General features: G+C 42.6%; 1 protein-coding gene across 1 annotated transcript; it reads right to left on the bottom strand.

Annotated features, from left to right (window-relative positions):
* Positions 1–3,076: 3,076 nt before the first annotated feature.
* LOC311132635 (splicing factor 3A subunit 3-like) lies at positions 3,077–16,389 on the bottom strand. The gene is made up of 15 exons (XM_084165883.1): positions 16,183–16,389; positions 15,701–15,748; positions 15,494–15,546; positions 15,298–15,403; positions 7,448–7,520; positions 7,272–7,363; positions 7,103–7,185; positions 5,346–5,484; positions 5,113–5,249; positions 4,753–4,860; positions 4,589–4,658; positions 4,223–4,387; positions 3,964–4,074; positions 3,677–3,767; positions 3,077–3,438 (listed from the first exon to the last, which is right to left on the bottom strand). Exons 1-15 carry the CDS (start codon positions 16,276–16,278, stop codon positions 3,305–3,307), a joined length of 1,506 nt encoding a protein of 501 aa, XP_084022009.1. The 5' UTR covers positions 16,279–16,389; the 3' UTR covers positions 3,077–3,304.
* Between the last annotated feature and the right edge of the window lie 630 nt (positions 16,390–17,019).

The raw sequence follows: 17,019 nt of genomic DNA, 5'->3' as shown, positions 1-17,019 counted from the left end.
TTAGAATAAGGCTGTAACTTAATGTGGAAAAAGTCAAGGGGTCTAAATACACTGTAGGTATTCCAGGTGACCTGGCTCGAGGCTTTCTTGAGCTGTGGGATGGTGTATCAGTTCTGTTTATCAGCAGCAGCAGCAGAAGAATCATCATCACCATCATTAGCAATATCATTATCAATATCATCATCAGTAACAGCAGCAGTAGCAGAATCATCATCATCATCAGCAGCAGCAGAATCATCATCAACAATACTTCACCCATAAACAGTTTAGTTTCAGACTAACTGACATGGTGATAACCAAGTATATTGACATTGCATGTTAAAGACTAATTCGTTTTGATAGCCATAATAGGAATGGGTCTCTCCTCACCTCACAGAAGTCCATGCCCTCCTCACACAACTCCTCCATGGCCTTCTTATACATGTGGCATGCTAATGCTAATGCAGCTAAATGTTTTACAATACCTCACCTGTGAAGTAAATAAAAGGATCGCAGAGAGCGCTATGCAGCTTTAACACTGTAAAATACGGAAAACACATTTGTTCTTGTACCTTATTCCTAGTCAAAGCAGCATTTACAGTCATGCTTCACATCTTAGATATGGTGGATCTTGCAGCAGCTCTAGTATGCTCTGTGTATTATTAACAATAATAACTGATGAAGAAAAAAAACACAAGGACCAGCAATATTCAAACAGTCACCATTTGGCCACACATTAATTTTTTTATTACAAATGTGTATAAATTGATTCACCTTCTTTATCTTTGCCTAAGAGCATGAAGTTAGTGTAGTACTCAGTTTGGTTCATATTGGAGGCAGTGGAGCCTTGATCATCAACGTCCTTGCCATCGTCTAGCAATGAGTTAGAAACAATGGCTTGAAAGTCGTTGGGGTCATATCTGTCGGTCTGTGCCAGGGTGTTGACGACGTCAGAGTAGCTGTTCCCCGTCTCTGTTATGGGGAAGACATCATCTGCATCGTAGCCCTGAATGGACATATAGTTTCTGTCTGTCTGGAAGGTAGAGTCTCTGTCAGTCTTGATTTTGGGGAATTCTACATTACTGACATCTTCATTACTGTTTCCATTGTTCTGAGATGTTGGTAGGACATCTGTATTGTCGTGGTAAATCAAGCTACTTTCACTCTGAGATGTAGCGAAGACATCTATAATGTGATCCTCACTATAGTTCACTATCTCATTCTTGAAAGAAGGGGTGACGTTCAGAATATCTTCTTCGGTATTGTTTCTCTCAGTCTTGAGTGTAGAGGAGATGTTTGTGATGTAATCTTGAGCTTTGGTGTATTATCCCCCAGTCTGGGATGTAGGGAATACTTATTTTCTACGGTCTTTATTGTAGTAGTCTCTTCCTGGTGGGGAGAATGGTTTGGCTGTTCTCAGTCTTTGACCTGGTTGTGTATATGGGATACAGTTTGCTGATGGTTGTGGTGGGTTGGTTGGTTTGAGCTTTGGTCGTCTTGGGTCATTTGTGGAAGTTGGGAGTTGGTCTCCATCTCCCACAGTTTTCTTAATAGTTCAATTCAAAAGCACTAAATGATAATGAATGAATAATCAATGAGTTATAATCAAACCTTTTTAAATATCTCAGCCATTAAAACAACATAATCAGGGATAATCAGTTAATACAAATCAGAGATGCTGTAATCTTACCAAGAACAAATACAATGGATCTCCTTTGAAGACCGGAAAGACCAAGGACTCCTGCTTTGAAACGGTAAAATAAAAATGCAAATCAAGGTCAGTTCTGTCATTATGGAGCATAAACCAACTGATATTTATTAGGTAAGAAAGGTGATGAAGATATCTTTGAAGTCCTGTCTCAACAACATCCTAAAGTTACTTTCCCCAGGAGCAGACGTGTGGAGAATTAATCTGCAAAAATCCCAGTACAAACAGAGACAGTACAAACAGATCTGGCACTCAGGCTAGCAAAGGTGTGTTAATTAAGGTTTCAGATTCTCAGTCATGTGATGGCGTGGCATTATGTTGGTGGGCTTATTATTCCTCCATGAGATGTAAACACGTTATAAATCCAGCTAGTTAGTGTTGTCCCTTGGGTCCAGGAGCACTTGTAGAACACACTGTGGTTGTTTAATGATGCCCTCAGGACACACTTAGCCCAGACAAAGAGCCAGCACTGCCATCTCAACCCATCACCCAAGGAAAGGCTTATATCCTAGTCCTCTTTAAATGAGAGGCAGCCTTTTAATGGGTGCAGCCTGGAGACTGATAATGTGGTCATGTGAAATAGTGCCTAACTAGATCGGTAAACAATGAAATGCTATCATGTCCATATCCCATATTACAGTTAAACACAGACCAAATCCAACATCAGACTCACTGTTCTTTTAGTAATATTCAGACATCATTCTTCCCTCAACTGTACTCTTATATTGGCAAACTGATCCCGGAAGTGAATTTGCATGTCACCGCAAGGCATGTTACATGAAAGAACAACAATATTGACTCATTAAACAAGTCACTCAATTACAGTACAAGTGTCTCATTTGTTTAATGCCACAAAGACTGCTAAGCTGAGAAAGCATCTTAAATATTTTAATTAATGTACGAGTAAATGAATGTTCCTTTTCATACCAGGCAGAGGAATCAATGAGCAAGTGTAAAGACATCATCGGTAGACCCTCTCTTCCTCTACTACACTCCGTTAAAAGGGACTGTCCTCCATGTGACAACAAGGGCATCATCTTAACCATGGGTCCTGTCAAAGCACCATTGGATGTACAAGAGGTACATTTATATATCCCAAAAATGTTTAATCACACAAGAGAATGGGCAGTGATTCCGGTGACCCGCCACACCACAAACTCAACTCTGGACCTCGAAACCAGTTCCACTGCATTTTTTCATTGTTCCCCTCTAATTTGGAACCGGTTTAGACCTGGGACACCAGGTGGGTGCAATTATTTATCAGGTAGAACAGAAAACCAGCAGGCTCCGGACCTCGTAACATAAGAGTTGAATACCAGTGCCCTAAGCAACTTGTTAAGACATTACAATTGCTTTCTACTAGACCTAACAACTCAGGAACAACAATGGTGACAAATAGTACTCAAATTTATTATTAAAATCAATGGCTGCTTCATTTCTAAATGGTTGTCAAAGGGAGGAATTAATGAAAACATTACAACCTACAGTTAAAGATACAAGAGATGGTGTAAATGAAAAGGTCAAAGATCAAATAAAAACATTTTTCACTGGGCATCACGTTGTAGAAGGTTCCGGTAAGGTTTCCACGTCATGTCTTGGTTGCCTTGGTCTGTCTCTCTACAGCAAACCCTGTCTCTTCAGATCCTCGTAGGTCTTCTTGTTGACCACGTTTCCACTGGAGTCCTCGTACTCCTCCTCTGTATCTGGTTGCCACCGCTCTGATGCCTTCTGTGACTTCAGCTTTGACCACACTGGGTTAAAAATACATATTATTATTATCATCCATCATGATTCAGCACTTGGACTGGAAGACCAGTCATTTTTTATTCTTTATTTAACCAGGAAAGACCCTTGCGGTCAGAAATCTTTTACACTGGAAAAAACTTTTTTTCTCTAACATCATTCTATTCAACCCAAATAACAATACTCATTCTTTTCACTTGTGTCATCTGCCTCAGCCTCTATCAGGGCTGTTACAGAACTACTTACGAGAGACAGCGTCCTCGATCTGGGTGACGTTGGCAAAGTGAGCAGTGTTGGGGATTCCCAGGCAGCGCATGCCATGGGCGTGACGCCACTCCTGGGGGGGGAGACAACATATTAGCTAGCAGTAATATTAGCTGAGTCCAGTTTCTAAAATCTAATCCTCTGCAGTTTCACTTATTATGCACATATAGAAAAACGAAAGCAGGGCATTGATATAACATTGTAATAACCTAGTATGACATTGTAATATCATAATAATAAGCTAATAATAATCAGAAATATGAACATACTGCAAAGTGCCTCTGGAAGGCCTTGGGTCCCCTATATGTGTAGTTTCCACAGATCTCACAGTTATAGTTGATGTTCAGCCCATGGAGTTTATACAGCCAGTATGGAATGGGCTAGAACAGATGAAAACAAGGTTAGCGTGGTGGCATGCAACCGCTGTACAACAAAGTGAATAAATAATAATACCCATTTATTTTATTACTATTGCAGAACTTTTACACAGCTAGTACACAGGCCTGATGTCAGGACCTCCTTCCATACCTTTCCATCCCAGCCGAGAGGCAGGTTCTTGGGGTTGTAGATGATCTCGTTGTCCTCATCTTCACTCTCACTCTCACTGAGCTGCTCCTCCTCTTCCTCCTCTCTCTCCTCTCCTGTCCGGGCCTGCTTCCTCTGCACGTTCTCATGGGTCAGCTGCCTCTGCTCCTACAGTGCCAAAGACAATCAGATGGAACTGTTAACAGGTGTTTGTGTGGATTATCGGGAGTAACACACACCTATTGCAAGGCCGGAACTAACCATTTTATAAAGGCTCATTTCATAAGTCGTCCTCACAACTACTGACATTCATTAAATACTATTGTGAAAATATATAAAAAGGAGCCTTCCTTGGCAGCTTTTACATACCCCCAGGATTTCCACATACTCATAAATCTGAGACTCCAGGAAGGCGATTTCTTTGTTACGCTCTGTGTCTCTGCAGACAGATTAGAATGGTCAATAGCATGGCTATATCATGTCATCAGGTGCAGAAAAACAAACATGCAAATGTTTAACTGACGATCACATACTTCTTGGGTCCCTTGGACTTAGGGTTCTTGGCGAACAGGGAGGGATCCAGAGATTCCAGGGATTTGCCTTTGGTGCTAAACAGCCTCTGAGCTCTCTCCTCCAGGGTTCTGTGGGGTCACATACACATTTAGCCACATACACCCATTTAGCAACCTTTAATCTGACACACCCAATCCAATATTACATTCATCATTACACCGTCTATCTATACTCCTAGTCAAGGCTGGAATTTAATGTTATTACATTATTCCAGTTACAGTTATAACATTGCAATTACAATACTGTTATTCCAGTATTTCAGGTTGAATGTATGCCCATAGACCTCCTCCCAGCCACAGAAGAGCATGTTAATTGCTTACCCTCCACATTTCAGGCCCAGGGCCATAAGGGCAGACTTCAACCTGTCCAGACCCAGGGAAGCCAACTCTTCCCAAGAGGAGAAAGCAGAAAGGTCCAGATGAGCTCCGGCATGGGTCAGAGCACTGCTCGTCTCTTTCTAGAAGATAATAAAAAATGGAAGTAATTTAAACCCCCATATAGACCATCACACTACTGTCGCTATAGTAGTCGTCCTCCCAATTTGGACACTCACTGGCCAGCCAGGGAAGGTCCCCATCTCCCACTTCTTCTCAAACTCTCCCAGGATCTTGCCGTAGAGATCATTCTGGTCGAGCAGAGGTTTGACTCTTTCTGTGTAGTCCTGAAGGTACTCCAGTAGCATCTCTAGGTACCTATTATAACAGAGAACAGAGATGTCACCCAACCCGATGGAAAAACAACCAAAATAATATAAAGGTACTACAATTCTATAGGAATACATTTATACTGAACAAAAATATAAATGCAACATGTAAAGTGTTGGTTCCATGTTTCATGAGCTGAAAAACAACATCCCAGAAATATTCCAGACGCTTATTTCTCTCAAATTCTACACAAATTTGTTTACATCCCTGTTAGTGAGCATTTCTCCTTTGCCAAGATAATCCATCCACCTGAAAAGTGTGGCATATCAAGAAGCTGATTAAACAGCATGATCATTACACAGGTGCACCTTGTGCTGGGGACAAATTAAATGTGCAGTTGTGTCACACAACACCACAGATGTCTCAAGTTTTGAGGGAGCGTGCAATTGGCATGCTGACTGCAGGAATGTCCACCAGAGCTGTTGCCAGAGAATTGAATGTTCATTTCTCTACCATATGCCGCCTCTGTTGTTTTAGAGAAATTGGCAGTACCTCCAACCGGCCTCACAACCGCAGACCACGTGTAACCATGCCACCCCAGGATCTCCACATCCGGCATCTTCACCTGCGGGATGGTCTGAGACCAGCCACCCGGACACCTGATGAAACTGTGGGTTTGTACAACCAAATAATTTCTGCACAAACTGTCTGAAACCGTCTCAAGGAAGCTCATCTGTGTCCTCGTCATCCTCACCAGGGTCTTGACATGACTGAAGTTCGGCGTCGTAACTGACTTCAGTGGGCAAATGCTCACCTTCGATGGCCACTGGCACGCTGGAGAAGTGTGCTCTTCATGGATGAATCCTGGTTTCAACTGTACCGGGCAGATGGCGTGTATGGCATCTTGTGGGCGAGCGTTTTGCTGATGACAACGTGCCCCATGGTGACGTTGGGGTTATGGTATGGGCAGGCAGGCATAAGCTACATACAACGAACACAATTGCATTTTATCAATGGCAATTTAAATACACAGAGGTACTGTGACGAGATCCAGAGGCCCATTGTTGTGCCATTCATCCGCCACCATTACCTCATTTTTCAGCATGATAAATGCATGGCCCCATGTCGCAAGGACCTGTACATAATTCCTGTAAACGGAAAATGTCACAGTTCCTCCAAGGCCTGCATACTCACCAGACATGTCATCCATTGAGCATGTTTGGAATGCTCTGGATTGACGTGTACGACAGCGTGTTCCAGTTCCCGCCAATATCCAGCAACTTTGCACAGCCATTGAAGAGTGGGACAACATTCCACAGGCCACAAACAACAGCCTGATCAACTCTATGCAAAGTAGATGTGTCGCGCTGCATGAGGCAAATGGTGGTCATTCCAGATACTGACTGGTTTTCTGATCCACGCCCCTACCATTTTTTTGTTGTTGGTATCTGTGACCAACAAATACATATCTGTATTCCCAGTCATGTGAAATCCATAGATTAGGCCTAATGAATTTATTTCAATTGACTGATTTCCTTATATGAAATGTAACTCAGTAAAATCTTTGAAATTGTTGCATGTTGTGTTTATAGTTTAGTGCAGTACATTTACAGTACAATCACAAAGAAATGTCTACACAATAAAAACAATTGTTAGCTATGCTTACTTTTTGTATTCAGCGTTCTTTCTGTCCTTGGAGATATCAAACAGCTGGTCAAACGAGGACAGGTAGCTGATGTACTCTAGTTTCTGAAACAAAGAGGCCAGAAGGTTTCAGTATAGTTTTACAATAGACTAGGGTGAAGATTATGGCGGGTATAGAGTGGGCACCTTACCTCCGCCCCTTTCAGGTTGACAAACTTCCGATAGCAGTCATGGAGATCCAGGTAGCGTCCGTACGCCTCCTCATCACTGAACTCCACCATGTCTGGGGAAAGATCACATAAATCATTACATTAACACCTACACAGAGTCTGACAAGGATTCCACCACCATAGTGTAGAAAGCTCACTCTGTGTTTCTTCAGTTGGGTTCTCTCTAGCCTTGACCAGCTCATCAAACTCCATGGACATGGGCACACATATCTGAAACAACAATAACATACAGATTTCGCCACAGCAGGAGACACGACAAACACTGATGAAGGTTGGTTGACCCAAACGTTGGTTCAAGATTTGGTTTAAGACATTTATTATGGAACATGTAATAACAGAAATTATGACTTTCACCATCATGCACCTGGAACTGTAGAATTACATACAGAATCCCAATAGTAATTTAAAGGGGCAATCTGCAATTGGTGTATCTATTTGAGTATTAAATGAATTACATAAATCCATTGATTCTTGAAGAATAACTTTAAAAATGCCTCATGCACTTAGTTAAACTGTCAAACCCCACCAGAAGCCAAAATAGAAGCTTGTTTTACTCCATTGTTTGTAAACAAACAGTGTGGGGTATAGCCTCCAGGGCCTAAAATTAACACCCACCACCTGCAGGTAGATTTTGGCATTGGCGGTTAAGATGTCCATTTCATCAGCCACATTGGCGGGTGGTCAGGGCTCCACAGTGCGGGAATTTCACTCGCATGTGTGAAAAAAAACAGCCAAGTACGATCACATTTATAGCAGTAGCTGTTTTCAAAGAATTTCCCCCATTTTGTTTCATGGCTGGTCAATTAAATCGCACAAAGTCAAAGAACTACGAATCCTATATAGCCTACTCCACCTCGCGCTGCTACACTGCCTGGCTGGGGGCTGTGCTCAAGTGAACAGCTGAGTGAAAGATTGTTTTTTAGAAGCGCTGCGCATAGGCATAAAAGTTGGTTTAATTTACTTGAAACTAACGTCTACTGAAGTGAGACTTTTTCCTTGTGTTTCTTGGCTATTTAGACTGTTTTGTTCACAAGCTAGGTTATTTTTCTATGTTTGAGTTTCAACTGCTAGGGAAGAGAAGACAACGCTTCTACTACTCAGACTCAATCTCACAGGCACAAACATAACTTGAGATGTGTTACCACGGTAACCTCCCACCCTTAAAGCGGCAGGTGAACATTTGTCTCATCTGTGACGTTTTAATTAAAAATGTAATATACATTGTTTACAATTTAGAAATTTAGCAGACGCTCTTATCCAGAGCGACTTTCAGGACCTAGACTTGGCGCTCCGGTACCGCTTGCTGTGCGGTAGCAGAGAGAACAGTATAACTAGAGTTTTTGACAATTTTTAGGGCCTTCTTCTGACACCGCCTGGTATAGAGGTCCTGGATGGCAGGAAGCTTGGCCCCAGTGATGTACTGGGCCGTGCGCACTACCCTCTGTAGTGCCTTGCGGTCGGAGGCAGAGCAGTTGCCATACCAGGCAGTGATGCAACCAGTCAGGATGCTCTTGTAACCGGTGTGAAATGGCTAGCTAGTTAGCGACGCGCGCTAGTAGCATTTCAATCGGTGACGTCACTCGCTCTGAGACCTTGAAGTAGTTGTTTCCCTTGCTCTGCAAGGGCCGCGGCTTTTGTGGAGCGACGTTTAAACAAAAATCTTATTTTATTTTAGATGGTAGATCAGCTTTAATATTGCAGATAGATTGTAACTTCCATCATTGTAATTGTTTGCATCACTTCCAATCCTCCATGTGTTTTTCCCCCATATATACAGTGGGGAGAACAAGTATTTGATATACTGCCGATTTTGCAGGTTTTCCTACTTACAAAGCATGTAGAGGTCTGTAATTTTATTTGATCACCTACCAAGTATTTGATCACCTACCAACCAGTAAGAATTCCGTCTCTCACAGACCTGTTAGTTTTTCTTTAAGAAGCCCTCCTGTTCTCCACTCATTACCTGTATTAACTGCACCTGTTTGAACTCGTTACCTGTATAAAAGACACCTGTCCACACACTCAATCAAACAGACTCCAACCTCTCCACAATGGCCAAGACCAGAGAGCTGTGTAAGGACATCAGGGATACAATTGTAGACCTGCACAAGGCTGGGATGGGCTACAGGACAATAGGCAAGCAGCTTGGTGAGAAGGCAACAACTGGGCGCAATTATTAGAAAATTGAAGTTCAAGATGATGGTCAATCACCCTTGGTCTGTGGCTCCATGCAAGATCTCACCTCGTGGGGCATCAATGATCATGCGGAAGGTGAGGGATCAGCCCAGAACTACACGGCAGGACCTGGTCAATGACCTGAAGAGAGCTGGGACCACAGTCTCAAAGAAAACCATTAGTAACACACTACGCCGTCATGGATTAAAATCCTGCAGCGCACGCAAGGTCCCCCTGCTCAAGCCAGCGCATGTCCAGGCCCGTCTGAAGTTTGCCAATGACCATCTGGATGATCCAGAAGGTTATGTGGTCTGATGAAACAAAAATAGAGCTTTTTGGTCTAAACTCCACTCGCCGTGTTTGGAGAAAGAAGGATGAGTACAACCCCAAGAACACCATCCCAACCGTGAAGCATGGAGGTGGAAACATCATTCTTTGGGGATGCTTTTCTGCAAAAGGGACATGACGACTGCACCGTATTGAGGGGAGGATGGATGGGGCCATGTATCGCAAGATCTTGGCCAACAACCTCCTTCCCTCAGTAAGAGCATTGAAGATGGGTCGTGGCTGGGTCTTCCAGCATGACAACGACCCGAAACACACAGCCAGGGCAACTAAGGAGTGGCTCCGTAAGAAGCATCTCAAGGTCCTGGAGTGGCCTAGCCAGTCTCCAGACCTGAACCCAATAGAAAATCTTTGGAGGGAGCTGAAAGTCTGTATTGCCCAGCGACAGCCCCGAAACCTGAAGGATCTGGAGAAGGTCTGTATGGAGGAGTGGGCCAAAATCCCTGCTGCAGTGTGTGCAAACCTGGCAAGACCTACAGGAAACATATGATCTCTGTACTTGAAAACAAAGGTTTCTGTACTAAATATTACGTTCTGCTTTTCTGATGTATCAAACACTTATGTCATGCAATAAAATGCAAATTAATTACTTAAAAATCATACAATGTGATTTTCTGGATTTGTATTTTAGATTCCGCCTCTCACAGTTGAAGTGTACCTATGATAAAAATTACAGACCTCTACATGCTTTGTAAGTAGGAAAACCTGCAAAATCGGCAGTGTATCAAATACTTGTTCTCCCCACTGTACATACACACACACTAACTACCAAAGTTTTAGAACACCTACTCATTCAAATGGTTTTTCTTTATTTTTACTATTTTCTACATTATAGAATAAAAGTTAAGACATCAAAACTATGAAATATTACATATGGAATCATGTAGTAACCAAAAAATAGTTAAACAAATCAAAATATATTTTATATTTGCGATTCTTCAAATAGCCACCTTTTGCCTTGATGACACTACGAGGGCACTACGTACATCCACCTCTGGCCTGCTAGCCCCCCTACCTTTTTATTTTTATTTTACCTTTATTTTACTAGGCAAGTCAGTTAAGAACAAATTCTTATTTCCAATGATGGCCTCTACGGAAGCACAGTTCCCGCTCAGCCCAGTCAAAGCTATTCGCTGCTCTGGCACCCCAATGGTGGAACAAGCTCCCCCACGACGCCAGGACAGCGGAATCACTGACCACCTTCCGGAGACACTTCAAACCCTACCTCTTTAAAGGAATACCTGGAATAGTATAACAGTAATCCTTCTACACACCCCTCCCCCCATAACAAAAAAAAGAAGGGTGGTTGTCCCACTGGCTATCCTAAGTTCAATGCACCAATTTGTAAGTCGCTCTGGATAAGAGCGTCTGCTAAATGACTTAAATGTAAATGCAAATGACCGCTTTGCACACTCTTGGCATTCTCTCAACGAGCTTCACTTGGAATGCTTTTCCAACAGTCTTGAATGAGTTCCCACATATGCAAAGCACTTGTTGGCTGCTTTTCCTTCACTCTGCGGTCCGACTCATCCCAAACCATCTCAATTGGGTTGAGGTCGGGGGATTGTGGAGGCCAGGTCATCTGATGAAGCACTCCATCACTCTCCATTGCTTGTGTTTCTTGGCCCAAGCAAGTCTCTTATTATTATTGGTGTCCTTTAGTATTGGTTTCTTTGCAGCAATTCGACCATGAAGGCCTGATTCACGCAGTCTCCTCTGAACAGTTGATGTTGAGATGTGTCTGTGACTTGAACTCTGTGATGCATCTATTTGGGCTGCAATTTCTGAGGCTGGTAACTCTAATGAACTTATCCTCTGCAGCAGAGGTAACTCTGGGTCTTCCATTCCTGTGGCGGTCCACATGAGAGCCAGTTTCATCATAGCGCTTGATGGTCGCGGCAGGTAGCTTAGTGGTTAAGACCGTTGTACCAGTAACCGAAAGGTCGCTGGTTCTAATCCCCGAGCCGACTAGGTGAAAAATCTGTCGATGTGCCCTTGAGCAAGGCACTTAACCCTAATTGCTCATGTAAGTCGCTCTGGATAAGAGCGTCTGCTCTTATCCACCCCCCCTTGTCACAACACAACTGATTGGCTCAAATGCATTAAGAAGGAAAGAAATTCCACAATTAACTTTTAAGAAGGCACACCTGTTAATTGAAATGCATTCCAGGTGACTACCTCATGAAGCTGGTTGAGAGAATGCCAAGAGTGTGCAAAACTGTCAAGGCAAAGGGTGGCTATTTGAAGAATCTAAAATATATTTAGATTTGTTTAACACTTCTTTGGTTACTACATGATTCCATATGTGTCCTTTCATAGTTTTGATGTCTTCACTATTATTCCACAATGTAAAAAAAATAGTAAAAAATAAAGAAAAATCCTTGAATGAGTATGTGTTCTAAAACTTTTGACAGGTAGTCCCCTGTAGCTCAGTTGGTAGAGCATGGCGCTTGCAACGCCAGGGTTGTCGGTTCGTTTCCCACGGGGGGCCAGTATGAAAATGTATGCACTCACTGACTGTAAGTCGCTCTGGATAAGAGTGTCTGCTAAATGACGTAAATGTAAAATGTAGTGATACACACACTACCGTTCAAAAGTTTGGGGTCACTTAGAAATGTCCTTGTTTTCAAAAGAAATGCAATTTTTTTGTCCATTAAAATATCAAATTGATCAGAAATACACTGTAGACATCGTTCATGTTGTAAATGGCTATTACTGACCTTCTAGGTAGAGTTGCAAAGAAAAAGCCATATCTCAGACTGGCCAATAGAAAGAAAAGATTAAGATGGGCAGTCTGAGATACAGCTTTTTCTTTGCAACTCTGCCTAGAAGGTCAGCATCCTGGAGACGCCTCTTCACTGTTGATGTTGAGACTTTTTTGCGGTTACTATTTAATGAAGCTGCCAGTTGAGGACCTGTGAGGCGTTAATAATACGGGGTCCTTAGCTAAGTGATGAGCTTTAAGGGCACTATGGTGTTGATGGCTGAGCTGTAGTCAATGAATAGCATTCTCACATAGGTGTTCCTTTTGTCCAGGTGGGAAAGGGCAGTGTGGAGCGCAATAGAGATTGCGTCATCTGTCGATCTGTTGTGGCGGTATGCAAATATGAGTGGGTCTAGGGTTTCTGGGAAAATGGTGTTGATGTGAGCCATGACCAGCCTTTCAAAGGCTCGTGTCACTGGGCAGCTCGCGGCTGTGCTTCCCTTTGTAGTCTGTAATAGTTTGCAAGCCCTGCCACATCGGATGAGCAGCAGGTGTAGTACGATTCAATCTTAGCCCTGTATTGAGTCTTTGCCTGTTTGATGGTTCGTCGGAGGGAATAGCGGGATTTCTTATAAGCGTCCGGGTTAGAGTCCCGCTCCTTGAAAGCGGCAGCTCTACCCTTTAGCTCAGTGCGGATGTTGCCTGTAATCCATGGCTTCTGGTTGGGTATGTACATACAGTCACTTTGGGGACGAAGTCATCGATGCACTTATTGATGAAGCCAGTGACTGATGTGGTGTACTCCTCAATGCCATTGGAAGAATCCCAGAACATATTCCAGTCTGTTCTTGCAAAACAGTCCTGTAGCTTAGTATCTGCGTCACCTGACCACTTCTTTATTGACCAAGTCACTGGTGCTTCCTGCTTTAGTTTTTGCTTGTAAGCAGGAATCAGGAGGATAGAATTATGGTCAGATTTGCCAAATGGAGGGCGATGGAGAGCATTGCACGCGTCTCTGTGTGTGGAGTAAAGGTGGTCTAGAATTGAGTGCGGTCTTAGTGCCAGCATTGGTTTGTGGTGGTAAATAGACAGCTACGAAAAATATAGATGAAAACTCTTGGTAGTGTGGTTTACAGCTTATCATGAGATACTCTACCTCAGGTGAGCAAAACCTTGAGACTTCCGTAATATTAGATTTTGTGCACCAGCTGTTGTTTAAAAATATACACAGCTCTCCACCCCTTGTCTTACCGGAGGAAGCTTTTCTACCTTGCCGATACGGCGTAAACCCCGCCAGCTCTATGCTATCCATGTCGTCGTTCAGCCACGACTCGGTGAAACATAACATATTACAGTTTAATGGCCCGTTGGCAGGATATTCGTGATCGTAGCTCGTCTATTTTGTTATCCAATGATTGTACGTTGGCTAATAGGATTGATGGTACAGGCAGATTACCCACTCGCCATCGGATCCTTACAAGGCACCCCGACCTACGTCCCTGATATCTCCGTCTTTCTCCTGCGAATGACAGGGATTTGGGCCTTGTCCGGTGTCTAATGTAAATCCTTCGCGTCCGACTCATTAAAGAAAACATATTTGTCCAGTACGAGGTGAGTAATCGCTGTCCTGATATACAGAAGCTCTTTTCTGTCATAAGAGACTGTGGCAGAAACATTATGTTCAAAATAACGCGAAAAAAACAAAACAATAGCACAATTTGTTAGGAGCCTGTAAAAACGGCAGCCATCTCCTCCGGCGCCATTATAGCTCATAAAGTTGCTATCCATAGTCAGAGCTAGAAAGGGGGGAGTCAAGTGTAAGTGCTGGTTCAGGTTTTATTTTTAGGTGTTGATGAGGATTATTTAAGATACGGTTTGAAGAGGTAGGGTCTCAGATGTTTTCGGAAGATGGGCAGGGACTCTGCTGTCCTAGCTTCAGGGGGAAGCTGGTTCCACCATTGGGGTGCCAGGACAGAGAAGATCTTGGACTTGGCTGAGTGGGAGCTGCCCTCCCGTAGGGGTGGGATGGCCAAGAGACCTGAGGTGGCAGAACGGAGTGCTGTTCCGTAGGTAAGCACCATGGTCTTGTAGTGGATGCGAGCTTCAACCGGAAGCCAGTGGAGGGTGCGGAGGAGCGGGGTGACATGAGATTACTTTGGAAGGTTGAAAACCAGGCGGGCTGCAGCATTCTGGATAAGTTGCAGGGGTTTGATGGCACAAGCGGGGAGCCCAGCCAACAGAAAGTTACAGTAGTCCAGACGGGAGAGATTAAGTGCCTGGATTCTGTTTGTGCACCACATTATTTCTTACTAGTAACACATTTATTGTTTTAGAAACATTACAAAGTATGCGTTTCAGTTTTTTTGTGTTTTGTTGATGTAATTGTAGGGGGAAAAACATATTTTGGCTGGTAAAAATTCTGAGTGGCCGGTAGATTTTTAAATCTACCTGCTACTGTGGCCGGTGGAACAAAAAGTACATTTTACGCCCTAATAGCCTCAATATATGGTTCAAACTACACTTGATATCATGGGATGGTCAGTCCTAGCTCTGTCTATGAATTTGAGAGTGGTTACATTTCTTCTGCCCCATCCCCTCAGCTTTTTACCAAAACAATGGCAGATCGCCCCTTTAAAACTGATCTCTGTGTCTGGAACTACATATGGTTTTTGAGAAACTTCTCAACAGAGAAGATATACTTCTGACATGATTTATTCAGTGTATAGCTAGGACAGACAGGAAGCAGCTGACAAAAAAGATAACCTCATTAGGATGCTTCCTGTGGAACTCCTTGATCTGTTTTAGTCTGTTGTAGAACTCTGCAAACTCATTTGGTCCTGAGATGGCATTCAGTTCATCCTTCCTCATACTGTCGAAAGAGAACGCAACAATATTATACTCCACATAGCAAGGCTGATCATGCATGAGAGCTTGAAACACAAACACATGACACACTTACCCATCTTTGTCTTCATATGCTTCCCTGACAGTTGAACTCACGTCCATGTATCTCTGAAAGGATGACAAAGCTTGTCATTTAAAAAAATACTGTCACATCATGCATGTCCTTGACAAGTAGCCTAACTGTTAGCCACAAGACAAGTAATTATGAAAATACTGGTATAACTTATTGCTGTGATGTTTCATTATCACACAGAATACTCACATCTAACATTGCTCTTGTTCGATGGTCTGAGTTTATTTGTTCGCGTAACTGTTTGAGAAGAAACATGCATACATATTAGCTAGCTGGCATAGACAGAAACGGGACCAAACTCCATCCCATTGTGTTGTATTTACTAGTTAGCACTACTAACTAGTTAGCTAGCTGACGTTAGCTAACTAGTTAGCCAAATAGCTAATGCAATTCGCTGACTGAATACAATACATTTTTACACTTTAGTCATTTAGCAGACGCTCTTGTCCAGAGCAACTTACTATTCATACAATAATAGTTGTTAGCTAAATTGTAACTGATACAATTGTTAGTTGGCCACAAATAAACAAAATAATAACATATAAGTTACTATTCTCAGCAATAACCTTAGCTAATATGAATTTGTTTAATGGTCTCTAACATTGGTTTGCTTTGGATCAATGAACGTCTTCATTAGCATTACATAGCATTAGCATTGATGCAACGCATACCGTGGTTTTCTTATGCATCATTTCCTTTGTTTTGGCATCCAACAGCCTTTCCTTCTCCTCATGGTAGCGCCGTTGTTGTTCTAAAATCGTCTCCATTGTTATTTTCTGACCTACAAAATACAGAAATAAGACGGACTTGAACAATGAATGCCATAAAACTTCGGCTACGTTTATTTTCAATGGCGCATGTTCCGATATAGAGGAAGTAGTTCCACAGTTTATTCACCGCGTGAGGAGACATCGTTCCCATAATTTTGGTTCCGCCACGCTCAGTGAGTTTGGAAGAGCGATAATCCGTTTTTTTCTCCGGTTTTTATGTGAGTAATGTATTTTAGAATTTTTTCACTGTGAAAAACTAATATTTCCAGTTGTTCAATATGCTGGTATGCATAGCCACAGGAAGTCGTTTGGGGGTGGGGGTGCTGCATATTTATTTTATTTTATTGTATTTTGAAGGAGGAATGCAGCAAAAATATTTTTGCCCGCGCTACAGATGCTATATCGGTCCGCTAATACAGCACTATTAACCTCTACGGAATCGATGTCCCATATTCCGGACAGTTGAGCTAATGTGCGCTAATGTGATTAGCATGACTGTTGTGTAAGTAACAGCAAACTTTCCAGGACATAGAAATGTCTTATATGGGCAGAGTGAAAAAATACCATGCTATTGTTTGAGGAGAGTGCACAACAACAAAAAACATATCAAGGCAACTGGTTTGATACATTCACCTCTGAAGGTAAATAATGTACTTACATTCAGTAATCTTGCTCTGATGTGTCATCCTAACGGTCCCAGAGATAAAAATGTAGCATAGTTTTGTTTGATAAAATCAA

This window comes from Coregonus lavaretus (assembly GCF_964263955.1).
Source record: "Coregonus lavaretus genome assembly, chromosome: 7".
In the NCBI taxonomy this organism is placed as follows: Eukaryota; Metazoa; Chordata; class Actinopteri; order Salmoniformes; family Salmonidae; genus Coregonus; species Coregonus lavaretus.
The sequence above is the reverse complement of the archived record's forward strand: the minus strand, read 5'-3'. Positions and strand labels throughout refer to the sequence as shown.